We start from the raw sequence: 27,821 nt of genomic DNA on the forward strand, positions 1-27,821 counted from the left end.
CTGTCACAATAAAGCCATATTTTAGGTAGGACATCAGATTTTCTATAGAATGAGGCTTTTTTCTTTCTGCAGTCTCTGTATTATCAACATCGTCGTTGGGCCTTTTATCTCCCATACTCCTTCCGAAGAAGCTCTCCAGCGACGTTTGTTTGTTTTTATTCATGTCAGGTAACGTAGCTAGCTAGTACAACGTTGTCAGACAACACAACTCACGAAGACTGATGAACTCGCAGCGCACGCATTACTCAAGTTCAAAGTCTGTAAACTGTTGTGGGCCTGACAGAGATATTAGAGTGGTGAGAAAGGGACCAACAGACCAACAGGCACCAACAGACACCAAGTTCAATGTAATTACTGCACAAATAGCCTATAATTGTATATAATTATTATTTTACCAATAAAAAAAGATATAATAATAATATTGATCCTTTCCGTGCGGCCCGGTAGCGAATGTCCGCGGCCCGGTGGTTTGGGACCGCTGCTATAGACTACAATATTATGCAAAGCTAGTGTTGATGATATTGAACATTTCTTTATTGTCGTTTACATTCTGTGCTACTGCACCCTTTAAGCCAGTGGTCACCAACTGGTCGATCGCGATTTCATGTGTCTGAAGGTACAAATCAAGTGCACTATAGGCCGACCGCTGGCTAATTGGATGGCTCAGATTACCGTGTCTGCATTAACATAGCAGGCGTAAAAGAAATTCACTGCAAAGTTGATACTGTGACATTTCAAAACATTTAAAACTACGACTAGAGAGAGACTGTCAACGAACTGAGCAAAGAGCTTCTGTTTTTAAAAGTGAGTTTATGTTTAAGTTCTTACTCAGCACTGTCAACACCTTTTATTCAACACTTTTATAAGCCATAAAATGTGCATTCTTCCTACTTCCACTCCTGCTACAACCAGCACTGCAGCTGTAATGAAGGAGTAGAAAAGTGTATCATGAATTTGTGCATGAGGCGACTCGAGTTTCGCCATCAGCTGGAAGACAGGTTTCAAGCTATGCGTCACGTTCACTACTATGTAAGGCAAGTCCTTTCGTGACAAATGTTGCATGACACATTCAGATAAAAAACAAATACCTCTGTAGATGTGCAGTTTTGGCAACTAATCAGTCAGGGGAATCTCAATGTCCATCGTAACCTTAACCACTCTTTATAATACTTGTGTCTATGAAAATGTTATATTACTGTTTCAAACTTGTTATTTATAAAAACAGGACATTTTTATTTGAGCTCCCTCTCCCAAAATAAAGAGAAAAAAATAAAGGCGACACTGACTAAATCGATGTTTGTTTCCTAGAACATTCTTGTGATTGCAGGTAAATAGATGAAAGCACGATCCGTGTACCGTTCGTTCAATATCCGAATTTAAACAACAAATACGGATACCATTTGGATCTGATCATGCACTGACTGAAAATGTGTCAATTATAGCCTACTAGTGTACATACATAATTTCAGTCTCATCATCAGATGTATCAGACAAGGCAAACGCAATAACTGCTTGGTAACATTCCATGCATGCGTATTGGAGGAATTAACCGGCCTATAAAACTCACTCCCACCACTATGTGCTCTTATTCTTGTCACTCCATGTTTCTACTCCGGCGTTATCCACAATCAGAGGAGAATATATTTTTTACATTTTTGTGTGAACTGGTAAGCCCATTTTTTTCATTAAAAATTACCAACGATAATATCAAAATATTTTAATATCAAAATGTTGCTAAAGGTGTTATTGTAACTTTAAAAGTAACAATGACTTTGATTGAGAGTCATTATTACAATTCTTTATTTTAAATACATCCCCCTTGTAAACTGATCTTCAACATTATAGCACAGTCAACGTCAGTTGAATACTGTATATAGCATATTGGCAAATTATTTTTGACAGGTTGGAAGTAACAAGTGTTTGTTAACCTGCCCTAACTCACTTATTTTTTGTATCACTCACAGGGTTTGGTCTAAAAGAGGGGAATTATGATCACTCTTTCACCTGTACCCTTTGTGTCTGGGCTGTGTATAGGATTTCTGTTTATTCAATACTTTGTTTACTTGGACACCAGCACTGCAAAACCAGCTGTTTTCTCACTGGGTTACTCCAGTGGAGTTCATTATGACAAAAGGGTTCCAAGACACATACTCTCAGGTAATTGACTTCTGAATATCCATTCACTGCATTTTATTTGTCGCTTTCTTAATCCCAATATTGTAATAGAATGTTATTAATCAAAAACGAATATAAACAAATGCGTTGAGGTTTTCTCCACTTCCTATTAATGTGTAAGGTCTAAGTCTAAGTAGAAAGCTTTTTTTGTGTGTGTGTGAGAGAGAATCTTATAACATCTGTGATTCCTGAAAGAATTCTGGTTCCAAGAGGCCAATGGATTAGAGCACAGTGCTGGGAACACTACTGTTAGGGGTTTGATTCCTGCATAGGCCACATGCAGTTGTTTCAATGACACAACCAAATACTTTGGATAATAGCATCTGCTAAATCAGAGTTTCCCAAACTCGGTCCTGGCCCCAAAAAAAATGTGGGTGCTCTAGCACAACACAGCTGATTCAAATACAGTGCCTCCAGAAAGTATTCACACCCCTTGACTTTTTCCACATTTTGTTGTGCTACAGCCTGATTTAAAATTGATTAAATTGAGATTTTGTGTCACTGCCCTACACACAATACCCCATAATGTCAAAGTGGAATTATGTTTTTAGACATTTTTGCAAATGTATAAAAATGTATAAAAAATGAAAAGCTTAAATGTCTTGAAAAGTTGAAATGTGTTTAAGAAGTCACATAATAAATTCATGGACTCACTCTGTGTGCAATAAGTGTTTAACATGATTTTTGGTACCTCAGTCGAGCTGTGAAGTTCAAACATAGATTCAACCACAAAGGCCAGGGAGGTTTTCCAATGCCTAGCAAAGAAGAAAAACCCAGCTATTGGTAGATGGGTAAAAACTAAAATCATTGAATATCCCTTTGAGCATCGAGAAGTTATTAATTACACTTTGGATGGTGTATCAATACACCCAGTCACTACAAAGATACAGGCGTCCTTCCTAACTCAGTTGCCAGAGAGGAAGGAAACGGCAAAATGTTGGAATATTGCTGTGAAGACTTGCTTCCATTAAGCCACAAGAGCATTAGTGAGGTAGGGCACTGATGTTGGGCGATTAGGTCTGGTTCACAGTCAGCGTTCCAATTTATCCCGTAGGTTTTAGATAGAGTTGAGGTCAGGGCTCTGTGCAGGCCAGTCAAGTTCTTCCACACCGATCTCGACAAATATTTATTTCTGTATGGAACTCGCTTTGTTCACAGGGGCAATGTCATGCTGAAACAGGAAAGGGCCTTTCCCAAACTGTTGCCACAAAGTTGAAAGCACAGAATCATCTAGATTGTCATTGTACAGAATGTACATATGTAAGGATAAAGTGACTAGTCAACAAGATAGATAATAAACAGTAACAGCTGTAACGTTTGCTTCCAACTCACACGCTCAAACATGTAGATCCCCTGAACGCAGCGCACTTTCCAGCTCACACTCTCAACACACATAGATCCCCTGAACGCAGCTCACTCTCCAGATCCCAATCACCTGTTCACACACCTGTATGTCATTATCACACACTATTTAGTTCAGTTCTTTGCACCCCATCATTGTGAGGTATTGATTGTTTTGTGTCACACTTCTACTTGGAGTGCTGGTTTTTACTGTAATTTAATCCTCCCATGTATGATAGTTTTGGCCTGCCTCACTAAAAATGCGTTTTGCCTATTACCTGCCTGTAGCTAAGCCTATCGAATTTCCTGTTATCAACCTATTGCCTGATCTCCCGGATGACATTACTAGCCTTTTTCCCTGTCTGTACTGTTGCCTTTTTGGACCCCCCGTGTATGACCTTCTACCTTCCCCTGGACCCAGCTACTTGCCTCCTCCTGTGGTTGTTTACAAATAAACACCTGCTGTGCCCTGCGCATGAAACCAGCTCTCTGTCTCCCATTGTGTTCATGACAACAGCAGTATATGTGATGAGTGAAAAGAGTTGCAAAAAGGGTCAATTCATATAGTTAACCAATAGCTACCCGGACTAACTATTTAGCAGTCTTACGGGGGTAGAAGCTGTTCAGTGTCCTGTTGCTTACAGACTTGGTGCATTGGTACAGCTTTCCATGCAGTAGCAGAGGGAATAGTTCAGACCTTTTAGGGTCTTCCTCTGACACCGCCTGGTACAGAGGTCCTGGATGGCAGGGAGCTCGGCCCCAGTGATGTAATGGGCTGTACACACTACCCTCTGTAGTGCCTTGGGGTCAGATGCCAAGCAGTTGCCATACCAAGCCGTGATGCAGCCTGTCAAGATGCTCTCAATGGTGCAGCTGTATACCCTTTAGAGGATCTGAGGGCCCATGCTAAATCTTTTTAGCCTCCTGAGGGGGAAGAGGTGTTGTCATGCCCTCTTCATGAATGTGTTGGTGTGTGTGTGAACCATGATTATTCCTTAGTGATGTGGACACAGAGGAACTTGAAGCTATCAACCTGCTCCACTACAGCCCTGTCTATGTGGATGGGTGCGTGCTTGGTCCTCTGTTTCCTGTAGTCCACGATCAGCTCCTTTGTCTTGCTGATGTTGAGGGAGAGGTTGTTGTCCTGGCACCACACTGCTAGGGCTCTGACTTCTTCTCTGTAGGCTGACTCATCGTCATCGGTGAACCGGGCCTATCACCGTCGTGTCGTCGGCAAACTTAATGATGGTGTTGAAATTGTGCAAGGCCACGTAGACGTGGGCGAACAGGGAGTGCAGGAGGTGTCTAAGCACGCACCCCAGGACCGAGTTTGGGACACCATGTGCTAATTGACCACACTTTTTATTCATTATTTTTTAAATGATCTCTTTCAGATGAGGACAGGAGTGTTGCAGCCAACCTGTCCCAAAATGTACGACTACTATGTTGGATCATGACTGGGCCTAAGAACCTGGAGTCCAGAACCAAACACATCCGGGCCACCTGGGGCAAACGATGCAAAAAACCCTCTACATGAGCTCAGAGGAGACAGAATTCCCCACGGTGGGGCTCAACGTAACTGAGGGACGAGACCAGCTCTACTGGAAGACCATCAGAGCCTTCCAGTACATCTACCAACACCACCGCAACGACTACGACTGGGTCCTCAAAGCCGACGATGACACGTTCGTGGTCATCGAGAACCTCCGACACACATTGTCTAAACAGGACCCGGAGAAGCCTGTATACTTTGGGCGAAGGTTCCACCCGTTCGTCCAGCAGGGTTACATGAGTGGTGGAGCCGGCTATGTCCTCAGTAAAGAAGCCGTCAGAAGGTTCATCAAGGGATTCGACACAGGGGAAATGTTCCCACTTCTCCATCATAGAAGACATGGCTCTAGGGAAGTGTATGGAGACTATGGGTGTGGAGCCGGGGGACTCCAGAGATGTGAAGGGAAGGCAGACGTTTCATCCCTACCCACCAGACATGTACTTGATCAAAGAGCCGCCCAGAAAACGGCCCTGGTATCTCTTATACGACCACTACAAACCAAGAGAGGTAAGCATAGCCTAACCCTAATGAAGTAGACACTTACATCAAGTATAATCATACATACCATTCTATTCAATTATATTTTCAGCTGTGTGCGGGTGTGATACTTCCTCAATCATGTGTAATGTATATTGAGAGGTGTCATAGATGCTTTGGGTTTGGCATTCAAAGTGTTTTATGATTGAGTAACTACAGTAAATATTTACTCATGGATTTACTCATGGCATTGTACTTATTATAAGTAAGTAGCAAAGCTTGTGCGAGCCGGAAAGGCTCTTAAGACAAAAGCCTATATCTTGTTACTGTAGCGTGAGGCAGCATGATGTACAGGGCCTTATATAAACACTTGTATAATGTTTTATACAGGCTTAATACAGCAGTTGGTATACTACCTAAATAAGCCTTTCTTAAAGTATGGGTCGCGACGTGTCAGTGTAAATGTATAATTATTGATTTGGCCAAGTGCATCTGCTTCTCTGCTCAGTTTGGCAGCTGCGCGAGTTTGAGAGGGAGATGCCCGTGTGCTTCGCGGTTTACCGGATCTTTTTTCTGCAGTTTTCTTGAAGATCACTCCGCGACCCACCCGATGCAGCGCTGTCGTTCAGGCAGCAGATGATCCGCTGTTAGCCATTGACTCTTCATTCCCAATCACTCACCGCTGTTATCAAATGGACTTATGCTAGTCACAAGTTCTGACTGAGCTCAATTGTCATGAAACGCATATACAGCGATGAGTTTCTCTCTCTTTCATACAAACTTATAACGAGGAGCGCCCACAATGTGTTTTGTGTGAGGAAGTGCTTAGTAATGAGTCTCTCATGACGAACAAATTAATAAAACGACACGTCCTGACCAAACATCCACAGCATGATGGTAAACCCAGTGAGTTCTTTCAGAACAGGACAGAATGCTTCAGGAAACAGTGCTTCGACAGTGGAAAAGTAAGTCAGCTAGCAAGGCATTGTTGTCATTTTATAACAGGTGATGAGAAGCAGAAATAAGGGAGTACTAACTCTCATAGTAGTAGATGTGAGTTTCTCTTTCATACAATCCCCTGGCCGTGTACACTGCTAATAGCTAACATTCGCCAAAGCAAGCTAGCTACCAGTGCAACCCAGTAACAGCACAGATGATGATGAAAAATGATCAGGCCTACTGTACATCTTACTGTAGAAATGATTGTTGAAAAAACTAGTCTAGGTTGGAACTGTTGCTGTTAAAATACAATAATAATTGTTATTCTTAACTGGAATAAACTGATTGAAGCAAGATGCTTTTTGAGGCAAACACACTCAATACAGTTCTGGGTTGTTCATCAACAGCAGGAAGCGGTCTCCTGCCTGACTGAGAAAGCAGTAGATGTTCTGGTCCAGTTTGGCACCACATACCTATGCGAGTCAGGGTTCTCAACTCTGGCATACTTAAAAACAAGTACAGAAACACTTTGAAGGCTGAGCATGACCTCAGTGTTGTACTGTCAAAAACAGAGCCCAGAATAGACATGCTCATTAGGACTGCTGTGTGTTTTCTGGCCTACATCTGTGTGATGTGATCAATCAGTTTATTCCAGTTCAGAATAAAACATATGTATTGTATTTTAACAGCAACAGTTCCAACCTAGACTTAACAATAATTTCTACAGTAAGATGTACAGTAGGCCTGATCATTTTTTTTTAATCTGTACTGTTACTTAGGGTTGCACTATCAGAAAGCCTGTGTGTGTTCTGTTATTCGTCTGTGTGATGTGATCAATCCGTTTATTCCAGTTCAGAATGAAAATTATTTATTGTATTTTAACAGCAACAGTTCCAACCTAGACAGATATGTAAGAGTGTTTTTAATGGGGGAAAATTAACATTAATATATATTTATATGGATATTTAATTTCATTGTTATTTGTTTTTGTCTATATTGCATTTGTTTTAGGCGTAAGTGCAATGAGATGTACTGATATGTATGTATAGTTGCATATTTTCCTATGCTTGGGTCCCAGGAAAACACAGAATTTCTCATTTGGGTCCCAGGCTGAAAACGTTGAAGAACCCTTGACCTAAACGACTATTTATATACTTAATCAGACTGTCGTTCTTCTTTCTCCCAGGGCCCAGAATGTTGTTCAGATCACATCGTATCATTTCACTACATCTATCCTGTAGAGATGTACACGCTGGAATACTTCACCTATCATCTACGGCCCTATGGATACAAGTACAGGTACAACCCTGATGCTGCAGCAGCTGAAATTGAGAGTAACACCACCACACCTGTCTCTGCTTAACACAGAGATATCACAGACAGACTACTGCACTGAAGAAAGAACTTATTTCTGTGTCATGTTTAAATGCCGAAACAACAGCCTGACATTGCTCAGCTTACCAAAGAAAGTGGCAATGAGACTAAGGAAATGGAACCACTATCAAATTCATTGACATGGTAGTTTTAAACATATTTTGAAGCTATACATTGTATTTGTTGTCTATGTAAACAAACATGAACAATAGAGTTACAGTTTTTTTGTGACAGGGTGAGACAGTTGTACTAAGTTGAGTTCATTCTGTTGAGAGTTTCACATTTCCTTCTTTGCTTTTGTTATACAATGTAAAAAAATATCTATTTTACAGTCGAGTGTTCATTTTTTCCAACTTACAGTTAAACAAAGGTTAACATGATATTTTGTTAAAATGAAAATAGAAGTATGTACTTAATGGGTTCTACAGATTTATGGAGGTCTAGTAAAATATTAAATTCAGATTGATAGCTAAAGATGACATTTTGACAAAGTTCAGTACACAACAGATCATTTTATGTTATGAGACTCCTGACCTGTGAGAATCTGTTCAGTTCAGTGTTTTTGGTGTGGAAGTTAAGGTGTCTTTTAATGGACAATTATTTGAAGCAACACAATGAGTAAAAACAAGGGTGTGAAAATATAAAAAATATGAACTGGTTGAATATTTGTACAGTACAGGGGGTGGTTCACAGACTACATAAAGAACACAATAGAGAAATAGAGTATACAGGTCCTCTGGAGCATCAGTGTAGCAGTGCTGTCGTTCGCCTGAGCTTTGGTCAAACTGTAACTGATATAGAGACTGTGTCCCAATTCTCCACCCTTATCCCAAAGTATGCACTTACATACTCCACATCCTTGGGAGAATTGGGATGCAGCCATAGATAGATAGGAGGCCATGTCCTCAGTGCATCCCTCTGACATCAACATTGGGAAATGTGCAGGCTTTGTATCCGGCCCAACTCTTTAAACAAAGCACCACTGTCTGTTACATGCGAGAACTGGTTGTGAGAACTGGTTTTGTAACATTATGACGTAATCTGAACAAGGAAACAGATCTGAGTCTGCCATAGACAAAACATTTATAGTGGGTGTATGGAAGTGTGAAGAAATCCATGTACAGATAAGACAAAGAGCAGCATACTCTCCAGGGCTGTGCCAAGATACACAGTTTAACAAAGACTGTCATCAACATCAAGCTAATTTCAAGCTATCAAATTATTAAATAGTCATCCAGGGAGTATCAAAATATAACTTTTCCCCAAATGTAACTTTAAACAGGCCACGCAGTGAGCATAGTTGGGATGTGATGAGACATTATCTATAACGTTTAAAGAGTTTACAATACTGCAACTATGGTGACTGCTTTACATGCAATGCATTTTCACACTGTTTAAACTCAAATACTTACATTTTAAATAATCGCTGCTCTCTCACAGACGTCATAAACCAAAGGGTTATATAAAGGTTTTTAACATCATCGAGTTAATGTCAAAGCAGTTTTGGCCCTGTTCCATCCCGATCTACAGAAATCAAGACATCCCCATCACAAACCCCTTAAGGGGCTCTTCATTTGTGTTGTTAGAATAGATCCCTTGTCTGTTCTTGCCACACTCTGATTGGGTTCACCTGTCTTTGTGCTTGTCTCCACCCCCCTCTAGGTCTTGCCCATCTTCCCCATTATCCCCTGTGCATTTATACCTGTGTTCTCTGTCTGTTTCCAGTTCGTCTTGTCAGGTCTTACCAGCATGTTTTCCCGTCTTCCTGTTTTCTCAAGTTTCTGTTAACTAGTTCTGACCAGCCTGCCTGCCGTTCTGTACCTGCCTGACTCTGACCCGATTACGAACCTCTTCCTGGCCTAGACCTGTCTTTTGCCTGCCCCCTGTTTGGGTCAATAAACATCTGTAATTCTAGCTGTCTGCATCTGGGTCTTATCCTGAGTTCTGATAGATATTTTATCAATGTATTTAGATAGGCCTATGCTATTTGCATGGATTCCATTTTGAATTGACTGCTATGAGTGTCAGTGTAAATAAAACTTAACTAGAACCATATACTAGGCAGTCTAGCATCTAGTCTTAAACTTGATCTAGAGTCTTGAACTTGATCTCGAACCACATACTGGGCAGCGTCATGAAGTCGTCTATCAGGTACACGTGCTCCTCATCTGGGCCAGAGGTGATAGCAATCATCTCAGCCTGGAATTCTGCTTACAGCGGGCCTTTCTTATTTACCACTCCGATGACAAACATCAATGCTGGCGGCGTCCTCAGGCTGCACTGCATCACACCGGTCTGCCTGCCCATCGGTTTGTACCACGGCGACTTTATGAACACCGGGCCGCGAGGCCTGGAACAGCTGGTTGGCTCTCAAGATGGCACTACCCATAAAAGGTGCCCTCGCCCAGGTATAGCATCTTCCTCACCGCAGTCAGAGAAATTACATAGATTGACAGACAGACAGATATACCAGTGGATGAATGAATGAGTGTAATTAACATCAGACAGAAAAAGGATACAGCAGAATGAACACAGGTCTGCTTCAAGAATGTCTAGACATTAGCTCAGAGGGCTAACACAGTGGTGGCATGCAAGAAACCCAGGATTTGAACCCAGTCTGTAACAGGTACTCATCTGCTTCAATACTACTGACCTTAACATCGTTCTGGCTGGACTGCTGCTTCACATTGACCACCACCATGTCCAAATGACTGTAGAGGATCACACTGATCCTGCTGGCCTCACAGTTCACAGACATACGGTCAGTCAGGGCGTTCACAAAGTCCTTGACCACCTCAAAGTTCTCCGGTCCAAAGCTCTCTGAGCTGTCAATCACAAACGCCAGCTCCAGAGGACTCTCTCTGCACTTCAGAGCACAGCCTGAGAACATAAACAGAGAGAGTGTCTTTATCGATCAATCAAATGTATTTAAAAAGTCATTTTTACATCAGCAGTTGTCACAAAGTGTTTTACAGTAACCTGGCCTAGAACACAAAGAGCAAACAGAAGAACATTTAATATATTAATTTTGATCTATTTAGCAAAGGATAGTCCAGCAATAGTAACAATTGCCACTGTTTTCCAGGGAGCTCTTGACACAGTTCCTTAGAAGGAAGAAACATCAGCTAACTCTGTAAGTCAATAGTGTTTATGTTCTGTACACATCCATTCATTCATAGTCAATGAGCTGTTTTAACTAACCACAAATGTCCCTGATGATTTTGATGACTTCCTCTCTCTGTGGGAGGAAGAAGAAAACGTTATTGAGATAGAAAAATATGGTTGAGAGACATAACAAAAGGTGTTATTATGAAACAGTAAGCATTTTGTGCTCTCCTCACTGTCAGGCCAGGTTCCCCCTTCTCACCAGATTTCCCCTGCAAGTTTGGACACAGGTTAGCAATCAACATATAAATGAACCATGAAATACAGTTGAAGTCGGAAGTTTACATACACCTTAGCCGAATACATTTAAACTCAGTTTTTCACAATTCCTGACATTTAATCCTAGTAAAAATTCCCTCTCTTAGGTCAGTTAGCATCACCACTTTATTTTAAGAATGTGAAATTTCAGAATAATAGGACAGAGAATGATTTCTTTCAGCTTTTATTTCTTTCATCACATTCCCAGTGGGTCAGAAGTTTACATACACTCAATTAGTATTTGGTAGCATTGCCTTTAAATTGTTTAACTTGGGTCAAACGTTTCGGGTAGCCTTCCACAAGCTTCCCACAATAAGTTGGATGAATTTTGGCCCATTCCTCCTGACAGAGCTGGTGTAACTGAGTCAGGTTTGTAGGCCTCCTTGCTTGCACACGCTTTTTCAGTTCTGCCCACAAATTTTCTATAGGGTTGAGGTCAAGGCTTTGTGATGGCCACTCCAATACCTTGACTTTGTTGTCCTTAAGCCATTTTGCCACAACTTTGGAAGTATGCTTTGGGTCATTGTCCATTTGGAAGACCCATTTGTGACCAAGCTTTAACTTCCTGACTGATGTCTTGAGACGTTGCTTCAATATATCCACATCATTTTCCTTTCTCATGATGCCATCTATTTTGTGAAGTGCACCAGTCCCTCCTGCAGCAAATCACCCCCACAACATGATGCTGCCACCCCGTGCTTCACGGTTGGTATGGTGTTCTTTGGCTTGCAAGCCTCCCCTTTTTCCTCCAAACATAATGATGGTCATTATGGCCAAACAGTTCTATTTTTGTTTCATCAGACCAGAGAACATTTCTCCAAAAAGTACGATCTTTGTCCCCATGCGCAGTTGCAAACCGTAGTCTGGCTTTTTATGGTGGTTTTGGAGCAGTGGCTTCTTCCTTGCTGAGTGTTTTTTCAGGTTATGTCGATATAGGACTCGTTTTACTGTGGATATAGATACTTTTGTACCCGTTTCCTCCAGCATCTTCACAAGGTCCTTCGCTGTTGTTCTGGGATTGATTTGCACTTTTTGCACCAAAGTATGTTCATCTCTAGGAGACAGAACGCGTCTCCTTCCTGAGAGGTATGACAGCTGCGTGGTCCCATGGTGTTTATACTTGCATACTATTGTTTTTACAGATGAACGTGGTACCTTCAGGCATTTGGAAATTGCTCCCAAGGATGAACCAGACTTGTGGAGGTCTACAATTTTTCGGCCGATTTGATGTCAAGCAAAGCGGCACTGAGTTTGAAGGTAGGCCTTGAAATACATCCACAGGTACACCTTCAATTGACTCAAATTATGTCAATTAGCCTATCAGAAGCTTCTAAAGCCATGTCATAATTTTCTGGAATTTTCCAAGCTGTTTAAAGGCACAGTCAACTTAGTGTATGTAAACTTCTGACCCACTGGAATTGTGATACAGTGAATTATAAGTGAAATAATCTGTCTGTAAGCAATTGTTGGAAAATTACTTGTGTCATGCACAAAGTAGATGTCCTAACCGACTTGCCAAAACTAGTTTTTAACAAGAAATTTGTGGAGTGGTTGAAAAACGCATTTTAATGACTCCAACATAAGTGCATGTAAACTTCTGACTTCAACTGTATGTCATTTTACATTTACGTCATTTAGCAGACACTCTTATCCAGAGAGACTTACAAATTGGTGCATTCACCTTATGATATCCAGTGGAACAACCACTTTACAATAGTGCATCTAAATCTTTTAAGGGGGGGGTTAGAAGGATTAGAGCCTGAAGGTACGGAGGTGCCGTTCCCCTCACAGCTCCGTAGGCAAGCACCATGGTCTTGTAGCAGATGCGAGCTTCAACTGGAAGCCAGTGGAGTGTGCGGAGGAGCGGGGTGACGTGAGAGAACTTGGGAAGGTTGAACACCAGACGGGCTGCGGCGTTCTGGATGAGTTGTAGGGGTTTAATGGCACAGGCAGGGAGCCCCGCCAACAGCGAGTTCCAGTAATCCAGACGGGAGATGACAAGTTCCTGGATTAGGACCTGCGCCGCTTCCTGTGTGAGGCAGGGTCGTACTCTGCGAATGTTGTAGAGCATGAACCTACAGGATTGGGTCACCGCCTTGATGTTAGCGGAGAACTACAGGGTGTTGTCCAGGGTCACGCCAAGGCTCTTAGCACTCTGGGAGGAGGACACAATGGAGTTGTCAACCGTGATGGCGAGATCATGGAACGGGCAGTCCTTCCCTGGGAGGAAGAGCAGCGCCCGTCTTGCCGAGGTTCAGCTTGAGGTGGTGATCCGTCATCCACACTATATGTCTGCCAGACATGCAGAGATGCGATTTGCCACCTGGTTATCAGAAGGGGGAAAGGAGAAGATTAATTGTGTGTCGTCTGCGTAGCAATGATAGGAGAGACCATGTGAGGATATGACAGAGCCAAGTGACTTGGTGTATAGCGAGAATAGGAGAGGGCCTAGAACTGAGCCCTGGGGGACACCAGTGGTGAGAGCACGTGGTGCGGAGACGGATAGGAGCGACCTGTCAGGTAGGACACAATCCAAGAGTGAGCCGCGCCGGAGATGCCCAACTCGGAGAGGGTGGAGAGGAGGATCTGATGGTTCACAGTATCAAAGGCAACAGATAGGTCTAGAAGGATGAGAGCAGAGGAGAGAGAGTTAACTTTAGCAGTGCGGAGAGCCTCCGTGACACAGAGAAGAGCAGTCTCAGTTTTATAACCATGATGGGACCAAAAGACTATCATACCATGGGTCCTATAGACCCTGGCTCTCCAAATTCTCCCTTGTCTCCTTTCCTCCCACAGTCTCCACCAATCCCCCTGTGTAGAGTAATATGACAGTATTGTTAAGCACATCAACAAGAACATTTATAGTGAACAGCAAATGGTTGTGTGTGTCCATGTTGTCATTGAACCGGTCTGTGTGTGTTTGTTTGGCAGTTACAGTCCTGTGTGGCTCAGGTTGTTGGTTCAATTCCCGCAGGGATCAAAAGCGTTGGCTAAGTTTGTACCTTTTCTCCTGGAAAGCTGTCCCCTGGAGGCCCCGGGGGCCCATTGGCCCCTGGAACCCAGGCTCCCCTGAAGGTCACAAGAAGACCAGACTAATGATTAGCATGGTTAATCATGGCTATAACAGCTCACAATACTGTATACAGTGGCACACAGAATATTGTGCCACGTCAGTGTGATAGTACCAAAACCAATTTCCCTCTGAGCATACAGGTAACTGCCAAAATAAAGGAAACACTTGAGTAAAAGAGGGATGCAAAGTATATTGACGCAGGTGCTTCCACACAGGTGTGGTTCCTGAGTTAATTAAGCAATTAAAACCTCCCATCATGCTTAGGGTCATGTATAAAATGGCCAGTTGAACACTACAATGGCTAGAAGAAGCATAGGGGGTTTAAAGGGTGTGTGTGTCTCAATCACCAGATCTCAACCCAATTGAACACGTATGGGAGATTCTGGAGCACCAAATTATGGAATTTATTGTGGAAGAATGGTGTCGCACCCCTCCAGTAGAGTCCCAGACACTTGTAGAATCTATACCAATGCACACTGAAGCTGTTCTGGTGGCTCATGGTGGCCCAATGCCCTATTAAGACACTTTATGTTGGTGTTTCCTTTATTTTGACAGTTACCTGTACCTCACCACTTGAACATAGCAGAGTATTTTGTTTGTGGGGCCATGAACGACATACTATAATTACATGGGCATTTAACTAGAATTGCAGTTGATATATTGTCAATTACACATAATTATCCAAAAAATATTACACCATCATCACCATTATGTGGCAGCAGGTAGCCTAGTGGTTAGAGCGTTGGACTCGAAAGGTTGCAAGATTAAATCCCCGAGCTGACAAGGTAAAAATCTGTTGTTCTGCCCCTGAACAAGGCAGTTAACCCACTGTTCCTAGGCCGTCATTGTAAATAAGAATTTGTTCCTAACTTGCCTAGTTAAATAAAGGTAAAATAAAATGATGATCACTATCGCACACCCCACCATGCCAGTCCAGTATGATAATGTTACCCTACCTTGGGCTCCTGGGATACCTGACAGACCAAGTGGACCTGGCTGGCCCACAGAACCCTGCTTAACATACAAACATTAGTTCAGTTCCACATGACAATTTTCAAAAAGAAAAACATTTGACCTTTTTAAAGGGACACTGGTATTGAAAAGAAACAAGAGATGTTGACAATAAGTGATCTACAGCAGATGAAGGGTCTATGCCAGGGGTAGGGGCTAGGAGCTAGGTGATAGGAGCCAGGGGTATGGGCTATGGCAGGCAAACATTTTGGCTTGAGGGCCACATCGGAATTTTGCAATTCAATGGAGGTCTGCATTTTATGGGGGACCAATTGTTTGTTAAAATCAATTTGGGCCTCCCGAGAGGAGAGGGTTTGGCAGGCTGAGATTTCCTTGTCCCATCGCGCTCTAGCGACTCCTGTGGCGGGCCACGCGCATGAACGCTGACACGGTTGCCTGGTGTACGGTGTTTCCTCCAACACATTGGTGCGGCTGGCTTCCGGGTTAAGCGGCGTTGTGTGTCAAGAAGCAGTGTAGCTTGGCTGAGTCGTGTTTCGGAAGGTCGCGCGGCTCTCGACCTTCGCCTCTCCCAAGTCCGTATGGGAGTTGCAGCGATGGGACAAGATTGTAACTACCAATTGGATACCACGAAATTGGGGGAAAAAAGGGTTTAAAAAATAAAAATATATATATATATATATTAGAATAATAAATACGGCCCGTGGGCTGTACTTTGCCACCCCTTGGGCTAGGAGCAAGGGGGGAGGGACTAGGGCATAGGGGCTAGGAGCAAGGGGGAGGGGCTAGGGAGTAGGGGCTAGGAGCAAGGGAGGAGGGGCTAGGGCGTAAGGGGCTAGGGTGTAGGGGTAGGAGCAAGGGCGTAGGGGCTAGAAGCTAGGGGGTAGGGACTAGGTGCTAGTGGTAGAAGCTAGGGGTAGAGGCTAGGGGGTAGGAGCAAGGGGGCAGGGGCGTAGGGGCTAGGGGTAGGAGCAAGGGGAGAGGGGCTAGGGCGTAGGAGCAAGGGGAGAGGGGCTAGGGCATAGGAGCAAGGGGAGAGGGGCTAGGGGTAGGAGCAAGGGGCTAGGGCATAGGGGCTAGAAGCTAGGGGGTAGGGACTAGGGGCTAGTGGTAGAAGCTAGGGGTAGAGGCTAGGGGGTAGTGGCTAGGGGCAAGGGCTAGAAGCTAGGGGTACGGAATAGGGATAGGAGCTAGGAGTAGGGTCTAGGGGTAGGAGATAGGGTGTAGGGGCTATGGATAGAGCGAGGGGTAGGGGCTATGGGTTAGGGGCTACAGGGTAGGAGCTAGGGGGTAGGAATTAGGGGGAGGGGCAAATGGTAGGGGAAAGGAATACAGGGAAATGGGTCAGGGGAAAAGGGGTGATAAGGGGTAGGGACTAGGTGGTAGGGGCTACGGAGATACAGGCTGTTTCTGGATTGCTTGTGTGTGTGTGTGTGTGTGTGTGTGTGTGTGTGTGTGTGTGTGTGTGTGTGTGCGCGCAGCTGTTTGCATGCACCTGTGTGTATACCACTTACCTTTGACCCAGGTAGACCCCTGCCAGGAGGACCTGGTAGACCCATCATTACAAAACTGCCAAGCAGAAGAACAGAGACGTGAGATACGAATACTCTGCTATGTTCAAGAATATCTAGTTAACAGAAGAAAAGAAAGTGAAAATCAGGACAGAAGAAAAAGGATATCAAAGTGAAACAGTTCTCTAAAGACACAGGAGACAATAATACAAGAAACAACACTTCTGTAGCTTGTCAACTATGTGTCTGTCTATCCCTGTTCTCTCCTCTCTGCACAGGCCATACAAACGCTTCACACCGCGTGGCCGCTGCCACTCTAACCTGGTGGTCCCAGCGCGCACGACCCATGTGGAGTTCCAGGTCTCCGGCAGCCTCTGGAACTGCCGGTCTGCAGCCAACAAGGCTGAGTTCATCTCAGCCTATGCTACCCTCCAGTCCCTAGACTTCCTGGCGCTGACGGAAACATGGATTACCACAGATAACACTGCTACTCCTACTGCTCTCTCTTCGTCTGCCCACGTTTTCTCGCATACCCCTAGAGCATCGAGCCAGCGAGGTGGTGGCACTGGAATCCTCATCTCTCCCAAGTGGACATTCTCTCTTTCTCCCCTGACCCATCTGTCTATCTCCTCATTTGAATTCCATGCTGTCACAGTTACCAGCCCTTTCAAGCTTAACATCCTTATCATTTATCGCCCTCCAGGTTCCCTTGGAGAGTTCATCAATGAGCTTGACGCCTTGATAAGTTCCTTTCCTGAGGATGGCTCACCTCTCACAGTTCTGGGTGACTTTAACCTCCCCACGTCTACCTTTGACTCATTCCTCTCTGCCTCCTTCTTTCCACTCCTCTCCTCTTTTGACCTCACCCTCTCACCTTCCCCCCCTACTCACAAGGCAGGCAATACGCTTGACCTCATCTTTACTAGATGCTGTTCTTCCACTAATCTCATTGCAACTCCCCTCCAAATCTCCGACCACTACCTTGTATCCTTTTCCCTCTTGCTCTCATCCAACACTTCTCACTCTGCCCCTACTCGGATGGTATTGCGCCGTCCCAACCTTCGCTCTCTCTCTCCCGCTACTCTCTCCTCTTCCATCCTATCATCTCTTCCCTCTGCTCAAACCTTCTCCAACCTATCTCCTGATTCTGCCTCCTCAACCCTCCTCTCCTCCCTTTCTGCATCCTTTGATTTTCTCTGTCCCCTATCCTCCAGGCCGGCTCGGTCCTCCCCTCCTGCTCCGTGGCTCGACGACTCACTACGAGCTCACAGAACAAGGCTCCGGGCAGCCGAGCGGAAATGGAGGAAAACTCGCCTCCCTGCGGACCTGGCATCCTTTCACTCACTCCTCTCTACATTCTCCTCTTCTGTCTCTGCTGCTAAAGCCACTTTCTACCACTCTAAATTCCAAGCATCTGCCTCTAACCCTAGGAAGCTCTTTGCTACCTTCTCCTCCCTCCTGAATCCTCCTTCCCCCCCTCCTCCCTCTCTGCGGATGACTTCGTCAACCATTTTGAAAAGAAGGTTGACGATATCCGATCCTCGTTTGCTAAGTCAAACGACACCGCTGGTCCTGCTCACACTGCCCTATCCTGTGCTTTGACCTCTTTCTCCCCTCTCTCTCCAGATGAAATCTCGCGTCTTGTGACGGCCGGCCGCCCAACAACCTGCCCACTTGACCCTATCCCCTCCTCTCTTCTCCAGACCATTTCCGGAGACCTTCTCCCCTTCCTCACCTCGCTCATCAACTCATCCTTGACCGCTGGCTACGTCCCTTCCGTCTTCAAGAGAGCGAGAGTTGCACCCCTTCTGAAAAAAACCTACACTCGATCCCTCCGATGTCAACAACTACAGACCAGTATCCCTTCTTTCTTTTCTCTCAAACTCTTGAACGTGCCGTCCTTGGCCAGCTCTCCTGCTATCTCTCTCAGAATGACCTTCTTGATCCTAATCAGTCAGGTTTCAAGACTGGGCATTCAACTGAGACTGCTCTTCTCTGTGTCACGGAGGCTCTCCGCACTGCTAAAGCTAACTCTCTCTCCTCTGCTCTCATCCTTCTAGACCTATCTGCTGCCTTTGATACTGTGAACCATCAGATCCTCCTCTCCACCCTCTCCGAGTTGGGCATCTCCGGCGCGGCCCACGCTTGGATTGCGTCCTACCTGACAGGTCGCTCCTACCAGGTGGCGTGGCGAGAATCTGTCTCCGCACCATGCGCTCTCACCACTGGTGTCCCCCAGGGCTCTGTTCTAGGCCCTCTCCTATTCTCGCTATACACCAAGTCACTTGGCTCTGTCATATCCTCAAATGGTCTCTCCTATCATTGCTATGCAGACGACACACAATTAATCTTCTCCTTTCCCCCTTCTGATAACCAGGCTGTGAATCGCATCTCTGCATGTCTGTCAGACATATCAGTGTGGATGACGGATCACCAGCTCAAGCTGAACCTCGGCAAGACGGAGCTGCTCTTCCTCCCGGGGAAGGACTGCCCGTTCCATGATCTCGCCATCACGGTTGACAACTCCCTTGTGTCCTCCTCCCAGAGTGCTAAGAACCTTGGCGTGATCCTGGACAACACCCTGTCGTTCTCCACTAACATCAAGGCGGTGACCCGATCCTGTAGGTTCATGCTCTACAACATTCGCAGAGTACGACCCTGCCTCACACAGGAAGCGGCGCAGGTCCTAATCCAGGCACTTGTCATCTCCCGTCTGGATTACTGCAACTCGCTGTTGGCTGGGCTCCCTGCCTGTGCCATTAAACCCCTACAACTCATCCAGAACGCCGCAGCCCGTCTGGTGTTCAACCTTCCCAAGTTCTCTCACGTCACCCCGCTCCTCCGCTCTCTCCACTGGCTTCCAGTTAAAGCTCGCATCCGCTACAAGACCATGGTGATTGCCTACGGAGCTGTGAAGGGAACGGCACCTCCATACCTTCAGGCTCTGATCAGGCCCTACACCCAAACAAGGGCACTGCGTTCATCCACCACTGGCCTGCTGGCCCCCCTACCTCTGAGGAAGCACAGTTCCCGCTCAGCCCAGTCAAAACTGTTCGCTGCTCTGGCACCCCAATGGTGGAACAAGCTCCCTCACAACGCCAGGACAGCGGAGTCAATCACCACCTTCCGGAGACACCTGAAACCCCACCTCTTTAAGGAATACCTAGGATAGGATAAAGTAATCCTTCTAACCCCCTCCCCCCCTTAAAAGATTTAGATGCACTATTGTAAAGTGGTTGTTCCACTGGATATCATAAGGTGAATGCACCATTTTGTAAGTCGCTCTGGATAAGAGCGTCTGCTAAATGACTTAAATGTAAATGTAAATGTAATACGCAACATCATGAACCTCGAATGACAGACCAACAATAACCAGGCAAATACAGCAAACACACACAACCTGTTCCACTGATATGTTGAACCAGCTGTCAAAAGCCACATTTCATATTATGAGCCAAATCTACTGTAAAAGAGCGTAATGGGAGTTCACTGCTATTGTCATAAACATATAGTTAAGAAATACCTCTCATAGGATCAACAACTCTAAAAGAGATGTAAAATACAATCATGGGTGGGAGAGCTTACTGGTATTGTTAAAGCATATTGTTCATCTGTCTTTATCCCTAATCAAACAACCTCATGTCACACAATAGTCAAATAGTTTGTAAAGTAATAGAAGCAATACTTATGTCTTTTGAAATCTGAGGATTATGGTAAGAAGGCAAATACTGATAGTAAAAACAACGCTAACGCTAGCTAGCTGGCTAACAATAGCTAGTTTAGGGTTAAGGTTATGAATTTGTTTAAACGGTTAAGGTTAGGGTTCCTTTCGTTTTTGCCTTAAGACATTTTCTGTCTCATGTATTCATACCAAATGTAACATGTTACACTAATTTAAGTGTCCAGGATTTAGATTTACTATGTTATGTCCAGTGGTGACACGTCATTCAGGGCAGGTGGGGCCCCAAAACATTTTTTGGGCGGAGCTTTTCTGTTTTGCATGTTATTTTGGCATTAATACGTGTCACATATCAGTTTGCAAACAATGTAAAAAAAAATATATAATTGAGTTAATAAAGCCGCATAGAAACGTGGTCTCTTTTCTTGAGTAAGGCAGCTCCAAAATGCAGGTGTTTCAGTGTAGCTCAGTGTTTTCTGTGGTGGTTTTGCGCCGTGATCGTCTCAGTGTTCTTTCACTCATGAGGACTGCACGTCATCGCCAAGTCTAAGGGTAGAGCTAGAAAATTCTAGCCCCTTGGGTGCTGCCATAGAGTTACAATAGAAGTGTCAATCCAAGAATGCTCAAGGTCATTGGCCACTGATAAAATTATGTGAAATCACATTACATCTACAATAGCTTTGATTGCACTGACCATGTCAACATCATACTTTCAAAATCTTAGCTAACAGTCATCATCATGAATCAAGTCGACAATCTACTGGCAAATCCTGTTTAATCCTTGTCATATGAAGAGAAATAATGAAGAGAAATTATAGATAGAACGTATCGGTGCTCCTCGGCCGTTGGAGATAAACATTACACAAGTTGGAAATCGCAAATTCAACAATGAGTGGTTTGGAAGGAATCAGTATGGCTAGCAATCACTAGCCTGCTATTCAGTGAAGCGGCTGTGTGGTCCAAAGTCTAAGATTAAGGGTCTCTTTTCCTAGTTTAAAATGATAAACATTCAACATTTGCCATGCTGTCAATGAAGCATGATTTGTGCCGTGCTCAAATATGACTGGGAAAATACATTTTGAACTTTCATCCAACTTGGAATTGTACATTCGGAACTCGGGCCTCTTTCTAGAGCTACAACCTGGAGATCACTGACGTCATCATGATTCAACCTTTTCTTCCCCCCAGAGTTCCCAGTTGTCTTGAAAGCACCCTAAATCCAGAGAATGCCAGACTTCGATGGCAAAATTTTCCCATTAAGGATTTTCCCACGCCACCTTCCTGTTCAAGTGAGCACAACAAGGTGATTCCAAAACATTTATTGTATGCTGCTGCGTAAATTATGTAATATGCCAGGGAGATATGTACACTGTAGCTAAGAAAGTAATAATAAGTGTATGTTGTGTAGTAAGCTGTTAGTAGCCCATGTGCCTCACCCTAATAATTTGGTCTATTTACCCCTCTTAATTTTGCCAACTGTCCTGACTTGGTGGTGCACATGTAGCCTATAACCATCTATAATTAAAAATGTTGTGTGAAGATCTCAAGACCGAAAACCACCCAGACTGAAAAAAGTTGAAGAATTCCAAGTGGCATTCCACACATGTAACTTGAAAGGGAACCTCAGATGACACTCATAAACAGCCATATAATCGAACCCTAAAGTTAGCCCCTAGAATTCCTTTAAAAAACACTTCAAACCAAACCCAGCCATAAATCCTAATGCCTCCTCTATTAAAGATGACCCGCCTTAAACACTAACATTCTCTAACATCTACAGCAGGGATGGGCAACTTTGATGGGGGTGGGGGCCACTAAAAACCGAACTCATCATAAGGGGCCCCAGTGGCTTGTGGGTCTGTGTACCCACATCAATATCTCTCCACCTTGCGAGCAAAACATTTTAGCGGCCCCCCTCGTAATAGCGAAAGGGGAAAAAAATCTGTTTTAAAGTTAATTTACTGCAATTCTGCACATTTTGCCATGGGGCATAGAGAAAATGTTGCAGTTTTAAAGCAAGTTCGCTACATTTCTAATCATCTTGCCATGGAGCGGAGATAAAAATGTACAGTTTTACAGCTAATTTCCTGCAATTCTACACAATTTGCCATAGGTTGAAGGCAAATGTTTGCAGTTTTTAACATGATAGCTGATGATCAATGGGCCCCACCCCGGTCGGTAATTCGACCATGCTTACTACAAGTTTAGATAGCTGGCCACCAGACTAACTTACCAACCTAAAAAAGAAATTGACATGGGCTAATTGAGTGACTGGTGATGCACAACCAAATTTCGAAATTGCACCTTGTGTATTCTATTAACTTAACTATCAACAGTAAGTTGAGACTGAGGTTTTTTTGGTGGGGGAATTGGTAACCCTAACATTGTTAACCCTAACATTTCCCATATTACCTGCTCAGGTAGCTAGCCTATAACTAGGACCTGGACAAATTCTTGACCATTTTGGTCGTCATTGTCAAAGGTTTCACTGCAGAAGTCATAGAAAGGACCCAGTTCCACGAGAGTGCAGTGGACCACACTTTAAGGGTATAAGATGCTATTTGGGACACCCAACCCTGTCTGGATTCTCTAAAAGCACCACTACTGTGTTTAAGCTTCCGTTATCAATACAGGTACCATTCATAACTTATCATATTTCATTATGACATATAATATTGCTTGGAACTGCCTTTTAAAGGTGAAGCACCAGTCAGGGAGTCTAGTTGTAGTGGATATATATTGACTTTGTGTTCAGGAAATGTTTATTCAGCCAGCCTGACGTATAGGGCATGTTCAATATTTTGTCACCCAGGAGAGGGTGACTGGTAAACTCACTCAATTAAGTTGTGTAAGACCCAGCACAATATTTGTCCATCCTGTACTTCAAAGGTTGACTATTCAGGATATCCTCTCTTGTATTGCTTAAGTTTGAGTTAATCAGTATGACTCTTATACTGGAAGCAGACAATGCTGTGTATAACGTAGGTGTATGCAGGTAGGCCAGAACTACTAAAGGTTTCTATAGGACTCTGGGTGGTTGTCTGGGTAAACATTCTAGATCCCTAAACCTTCAAAAAAAAATCCAGGAATTCCTTTCCCAGGCGCACACTCTGTTCCTCGCAGTCCTGGCAAACCAATCTCACCCTGTTTCAAGACACAAAGAAAATGCAGACAATAAACAAGTTATGTAATAACTACTTCAAATGTCTGTGCTCTTTATACTGTATAGTAGATGAACAATGGGGCCCAATGAACTTTGACCTCTAAATGAACTTTTGACACCTTGCTTACCTTTGTAACGGCTGTCGGTCGGGAATAGAGGACCAAAACGCAGCAGGAATGTGGATGCTCATCTTGTTATTTATTTTAAATAAAGGGAACACCAAAATAACAAAACGAAGAATGCACGAACAACAAAACAGTCTTGTCAGGCTCCCACAGGCAAAACAAGAAACAATCTCCCACAAGCACATACCCATATATAGGACTCTCAATCAGAGGCAACTAGAAAACACCTGCCTCCAATTGAGAGTCCAACCCCAATAAACTAGACATAGAAATACAAAAGACTAGAGACCACATAGAAATACAAACCTAGAACATAACCCCAAAAACCCAGAACTAACTAAACCAACACCCTATTAAATAAATCACCACCCCGAACCACATAAACAAAATACCCTCTGCCACGTCCTGACCAAACTACAATAACAAATAACCCTTATACTGGTCAGGACGTGACAACCTTAGGTTGGACCGCTCCATCTTCCCCAAGTATACCAGGTATCCCAGAGGATCCGTCAGGTCCTGGTTCACCCTGGAGACGACCACAGATCAGACACTCACCTCCACATTCAACACCTGCTCATCTCAGCTGTATATTGTATGCTGCATTGGAGACCTTTGCCATCCACTCACCTTCGGCCCTGGCTCCACAACTCCTCTCTCTCCCTGTGGTCCGTGCTGCCCTGGGAAGCCCTGGTCACCCTGTGGAGAAGACAACTGAATCAGTCCCTGATTAGAGGACCTGGACCCTCTCTAAAATTATCCGCCGCAATTGTTGCAACCCCTATTACTAGCCTGTTCAACCTCTCTTTCGTATCGTCCGAGATTCCTAAAGATTGGAAAGCTGCCGCGGTCATCCCCCTCTTCAAAGGGGGAGACAATCTAGATCCAAACTGTTACAAACCTATACCTATCCTACCCTGCCTCACTAACTTTAAACATCAGCTGTCAGAGTAGCTCACAGATCATTGCACCTGTACATAGCCCATCTGTAAATAGCCCATCCAACAACCTCATCCCCATATTGTTATTTATTTTTTTGCTCCTTTGCACCCCAGTATCTCTACTTGCACATTAATCTTCTGCACATCTATCACTCCAGTGTTTAATTGCTAAATTGTAATTACTTCGCCACTACGGCCTATTTATTGCCTTACCTCCCTAATCTTACCTCATTTGCACACACTGTATATAGATGTTTTTTCTATTGTGTTATTGACTGTACGTTTGTTTATCCCATGTGTAACTCTGTGTTGTTTGTGTCGCACTGCTTTGCTTTATCTTGGCCAGGATGCAGTTGTAAATGAGCACTTGTTCTCAACTAGCCTACCTGGTTAAATAAAGGTGAAATAAAATAAAAAATAAATAGAGGTGAAGAATGAAAACCAGCTGTACTAAGCACGTCGAGGTCTGGATTTGAGTAAGGGGGCAATGTACCATATCACCCACTCCCATATTTAGTTCTACTCACCTTCGGGATGAATATTCCCAGCCCTGGTGGCCCACGAGGGCTGGAAGACCCAGGTGGACCATGGTCTCCCTGCAGGGAGAGAGAGGGACATAGATTACTCAGTTCAGTTATAAGTGAGTGATAGAACAAACCAGAATGGCAGTGGGATACAAATCAAAACAATTGAACACAGTGGAAAAAATTGAATCATTTGATAGGCCTGCCATTTCTCCTAGAAAACCCATCAATCCTGACAACCCTGGGGCTCCTGTGTTTCCCTGGAGGTCAGAAGTTAGAGGATCAGGGGATAAGAGGTAATCCCTTAGTGCAGGGGTTCCCAAACATTTTTTTGCGTCGGGACCCCATTTATGATAGCAACCTCATCAAGGACCCTGTCATAATATCAGAACACAACTCCTACTACAGTGTGATAAAAATGGCATACAAGAGGTTTTACTATGACTTCTGCCGTGCATGGCTGGACTCAAGTCTCGGCCCCAGGGACTGAACATTTAAAAGGCCCCCCTCTTGGCATCAGAGAGACAATTTTCCAGTTTTAAAGCACCTTTCCTGCTATTCTACAAATTTAGACTTGGGGCAGAGAGACAATTCTGTCGCCGGACCCCCTGCCTTACTGTACGCCATGTTTTCATGACCATCATCACCACAGACACACAGCACTTCAATACCTCCCATCTTGAGGTGGTTTAGGTTAAGGTCAGGGTCAACAATCACCAGTCCAACCATCCCCATCCCAGTCCCCCTATCCCAGTCCAGTCCAACCCCCCATCCCAGTCCCACCCCCCCATCCCAGTCCCATCCGGAGACACCTGAAACTCCACCTCTTTAAGGAATACCTGGGATAGGATAAAGTAATCCTTCTAACCCCCCCCCAAAAAAAATATATAGATGTACTATTGTAAAGTAGTTGTTCCACTGGATATCATAAGGTGAATGCTTCAATTTGTAAGTCGCTCTGGATAAGAGCGTCTGCTAAATGACGTAAATGTAAATGTAAACATACCTTGTCACCTTTGAACCTTGAACCCATGTCATCCTGAAACACATAAGACACTGAGCCATTATCTAGGTACATACTTCACTGTATGAGTATGAGAGTACTCCAATACATGTCATATCTCACATACAGCACACTATAGCATACACATACAGTACATATCCAAGCTAGACTAATCAGTGGGTGGAACAGCTAGTGATGGTGTCTCACCTTAGGCCCTGGTAGACCCTCTCCTGGGAACCCTTGTGTTCCCTGAAGCCCTGGACGACCAATCAGACACTAGTAGACATACTAAAGAAGATAGAAATTATTTTTATCCATCAGCAAAGAGCAAAGCTCAATTATTTACAATATGTCTCACCCTAGTGGATATCCTGACACACTGCAGGGTAATTCTACAAGAGGGCTATGTCAAGCATTGACTTAAGAAAGATATCTAGTCATAAAACCTAAGGAACACTGTGAACTTACTGGCAGTCCTGGTTCACTCATACCCATGGGACTGGTAGGTCCAGGTCTTCCCTGGTTTCCTTTATCACCCTAGGTGTTCTGACACAGGATAAATTAGGATTAGAGTCAGAGATGACTAGAGAGATCGTATGACAGAAAAGAGGTAGAAGTCACCTCTAACAACAGATTTCAACTGGCCTTAGGTGTAGGAAACCTGATGCCAGTATCCCCAGGAGGTTCCGTCACTCCACTAGGTCACCCTGGGAAAGAGGGGCATCATTCACCTTTCCCCAACTTTCTCTGTACATTTTAGCTGTATCTTTATCTAGAACATTTCTGGAGGTATAGGAAGTTTAGCATAATCCTTACTTTGGGTCCTTCAGGGCCCTGGTCCCCAAGACCTCCACTAACTGGTGCAGCGGTCTAAGGCACTGCATCTCAGTGCTAGAGGCGTCACTACAGACCCTGGTTCGATTCCAGGCTGTATCACAATCAGCCGTGATTGGGAGTCCCATAAGGCGGCGCACAATTGGCATAGCGTCGTTAGGGTTTGGCCGGGGTAGGCAGTAAATGCAAATAATAGTTTTTGCTTAACTGACTTGCCTAGTTAAATAAAAATGTATTAATTAAAACCTGTTGGGGCTAGGGGGCAGTATTTGCACGGCCGGATAAAAAACGTACCCGATTTAATCTGGTTACTACTCCTGCCCAGTAACTAGAATATGCATATAATTAGTAGATTTGGATAGAAAACACTCTAAAGTTTCTAAAACTGTTTGAATTGTGTCTGTGAGTATAACAGAACTCATATGGCAGGCCAAAACCTGAGAAGATTCCATGCAGGAAGTGGAAATCTGATTTGTGGAATCACCTTCAACACTTTGCCTATGAAACACACCGTGAGTTAGGATTCATTTAGCACTTCCTAAGGCTTCCACTAGATGTCAACAGTCTTTACAAAGTGGTTTGAGTCTTCTCTGGTAGAAACTGACCGAACGAGAGGCCTGGAAAGTTGATCATAGAGGGAGGGCCATTACTACTATGACGCGGGCGCCCGTGGGTACCCTTTCGTTCCGAAACGTTTAGTAAGACAATGCAATCGTCC

General features: G+C 44.2%; 3 protein-coding genes and 1 pseudogene across 7 annotated transcripts; 1 reads left to right on the forward strand and 3 right to left on the reverse strand.

Annotated features, from left to right (window-relative positions):
- Positions 1–1,590: 1,590 nt before the first annotated feature.
- Positions 1,591–9,772, forward strand: LOC106595667 (glycoprotein-N-acetylgalactosamine 3-beta-galactosyltransferase 1-like; annotated as a pseudogene). The gene is made up of 4 exons (XR_006768263.1): positions 1,591–1,667; positions 1,965–2,157; positions 4,911–5,575; positions 7,671–9,772. The product of XR_006768263.1 is annotated as a glycoprotein-N-acetylgalactosamine 3-beta-galactosyltransferase 1-like (transcript).
- A 467-nt stretch (positions 9,773–10,239) lies between these two features.
- On the reverse strand, positions 10,240–11,344 carry LOC106606710 (collagen alpha-1(XXVIII) chain). Its single transcript, XM_014203066.2, has 4 exons — positions 11,200–11,344; positions 11,060–11,096; positions 10,512–10,738; positions 10,240–10,275 (listed from the first exon to the last, which is right to left on the reverse strand). The coding sequence occupies exons 1-4, from the start codon at positions 11,266–11,268 to the stop codon at positions 10,240–10,242; spliced, it is 369 nt and encodes a 122-aa protein (XP_014058541.2). The 5' UTR covers positions 11,269–11,344.
- Positions 11,345–13,786: 2,442 nt separating this feature from the next.
- LOC106606713 (collagen alpha-1(VIII) chain-like) lies at positions 13,787–17,112 on the reverse strand. Of its 2 annotated transcripts, none has more exons than XM_045714110.1 (5): positions 16,838–17,112; positions 15,311–15,368; positions 14,284–14,350; positions 14,020–14,092; positions 13,787–13,902 (listed from the first exon to the last, which is right to left on the reverse strand). In XM_045714110.1, exons 1-5 carry the CDS (start codon positions 16,883–16,885, stop codon positions 13,876–13,878), a joined length of 273 nt encoding a protein of 90 aa, XP_045570066.1. In that variant the 5' UTR covers positions 16,886–17,112; the 3' UTR covers positions 13,787–13,875. The 2 variants fall into 2 exon arrangements, with proteins under 2 accessions (XP_045570066.1, XP_045570067.1); XM_045714111.1 differs by having other exon boundaries at positions 13,864–13,902; positions 15,311–15,365.
- Positions 17,113–24,042: 6,930 nt separating this feature from the next.
- Positions 24,043–27,363, reverse strand: LOC123723780 (collagen alpha-1(XXVIII) chain). Of its 3 annotated transcripts, XM_045714108.1 has the most exons (7): positions 26,891–27,363; positions 26,738–26,815; positions 26,477–26,557; positions 26,273–26,305; positions 25,270–25,338; positions 24,432–24,500; positions 24,043–24,330 (listed from the first exon to the last, which is right to left on the reverse strand). In XM_045714108.1, the coding sequence occupies exons 4-7, from the start codon at positions 26,302–26,304 to the stop codon at positions 24,216–24,218; spliced, it is 285 nt and encodes a 94-aa protein (XP_045570064.1). In that variant the 5' UTR covers position 26,305; positions 26,477–26,557; positions 26,738–26,815; positions 26,891–27,363; the 3' UTR covers positions 24,043–24,215. The 3 variants fall into 3 exon arrangements, with proteins under 3 accessions (XP_045570064.1, XP_045570065.1, XP_045570063.1); XM_045714109.1 differs by having other exon boundaries at positions 26,738–27,363; XM_045714107.1 differs by lacking the exons at positions 26,477–26,557; positions 26,738–26,815; positions 26,891–27,363 and having other exon boundaries at positions 26,273–26,470.
- Positions 27,364–27,821: the final 458 nt, after the last annotated feature.

The sequence above is a fragment of the Salmo salar genome, unplaced genomic scaffold, assembly GCF_905237065.1.
Source record: "Salmo salar unplaced genomic scaffold, Ssal_v3.1, whole genome shotgun sequence".
NCBI classification, from domain to species: domain Eukaryota; kingdom Metazoa; phylum Chordata; class Actinopteri; order Salmoniformes; family Salmonidae; genus Salmo; species Salmo salar.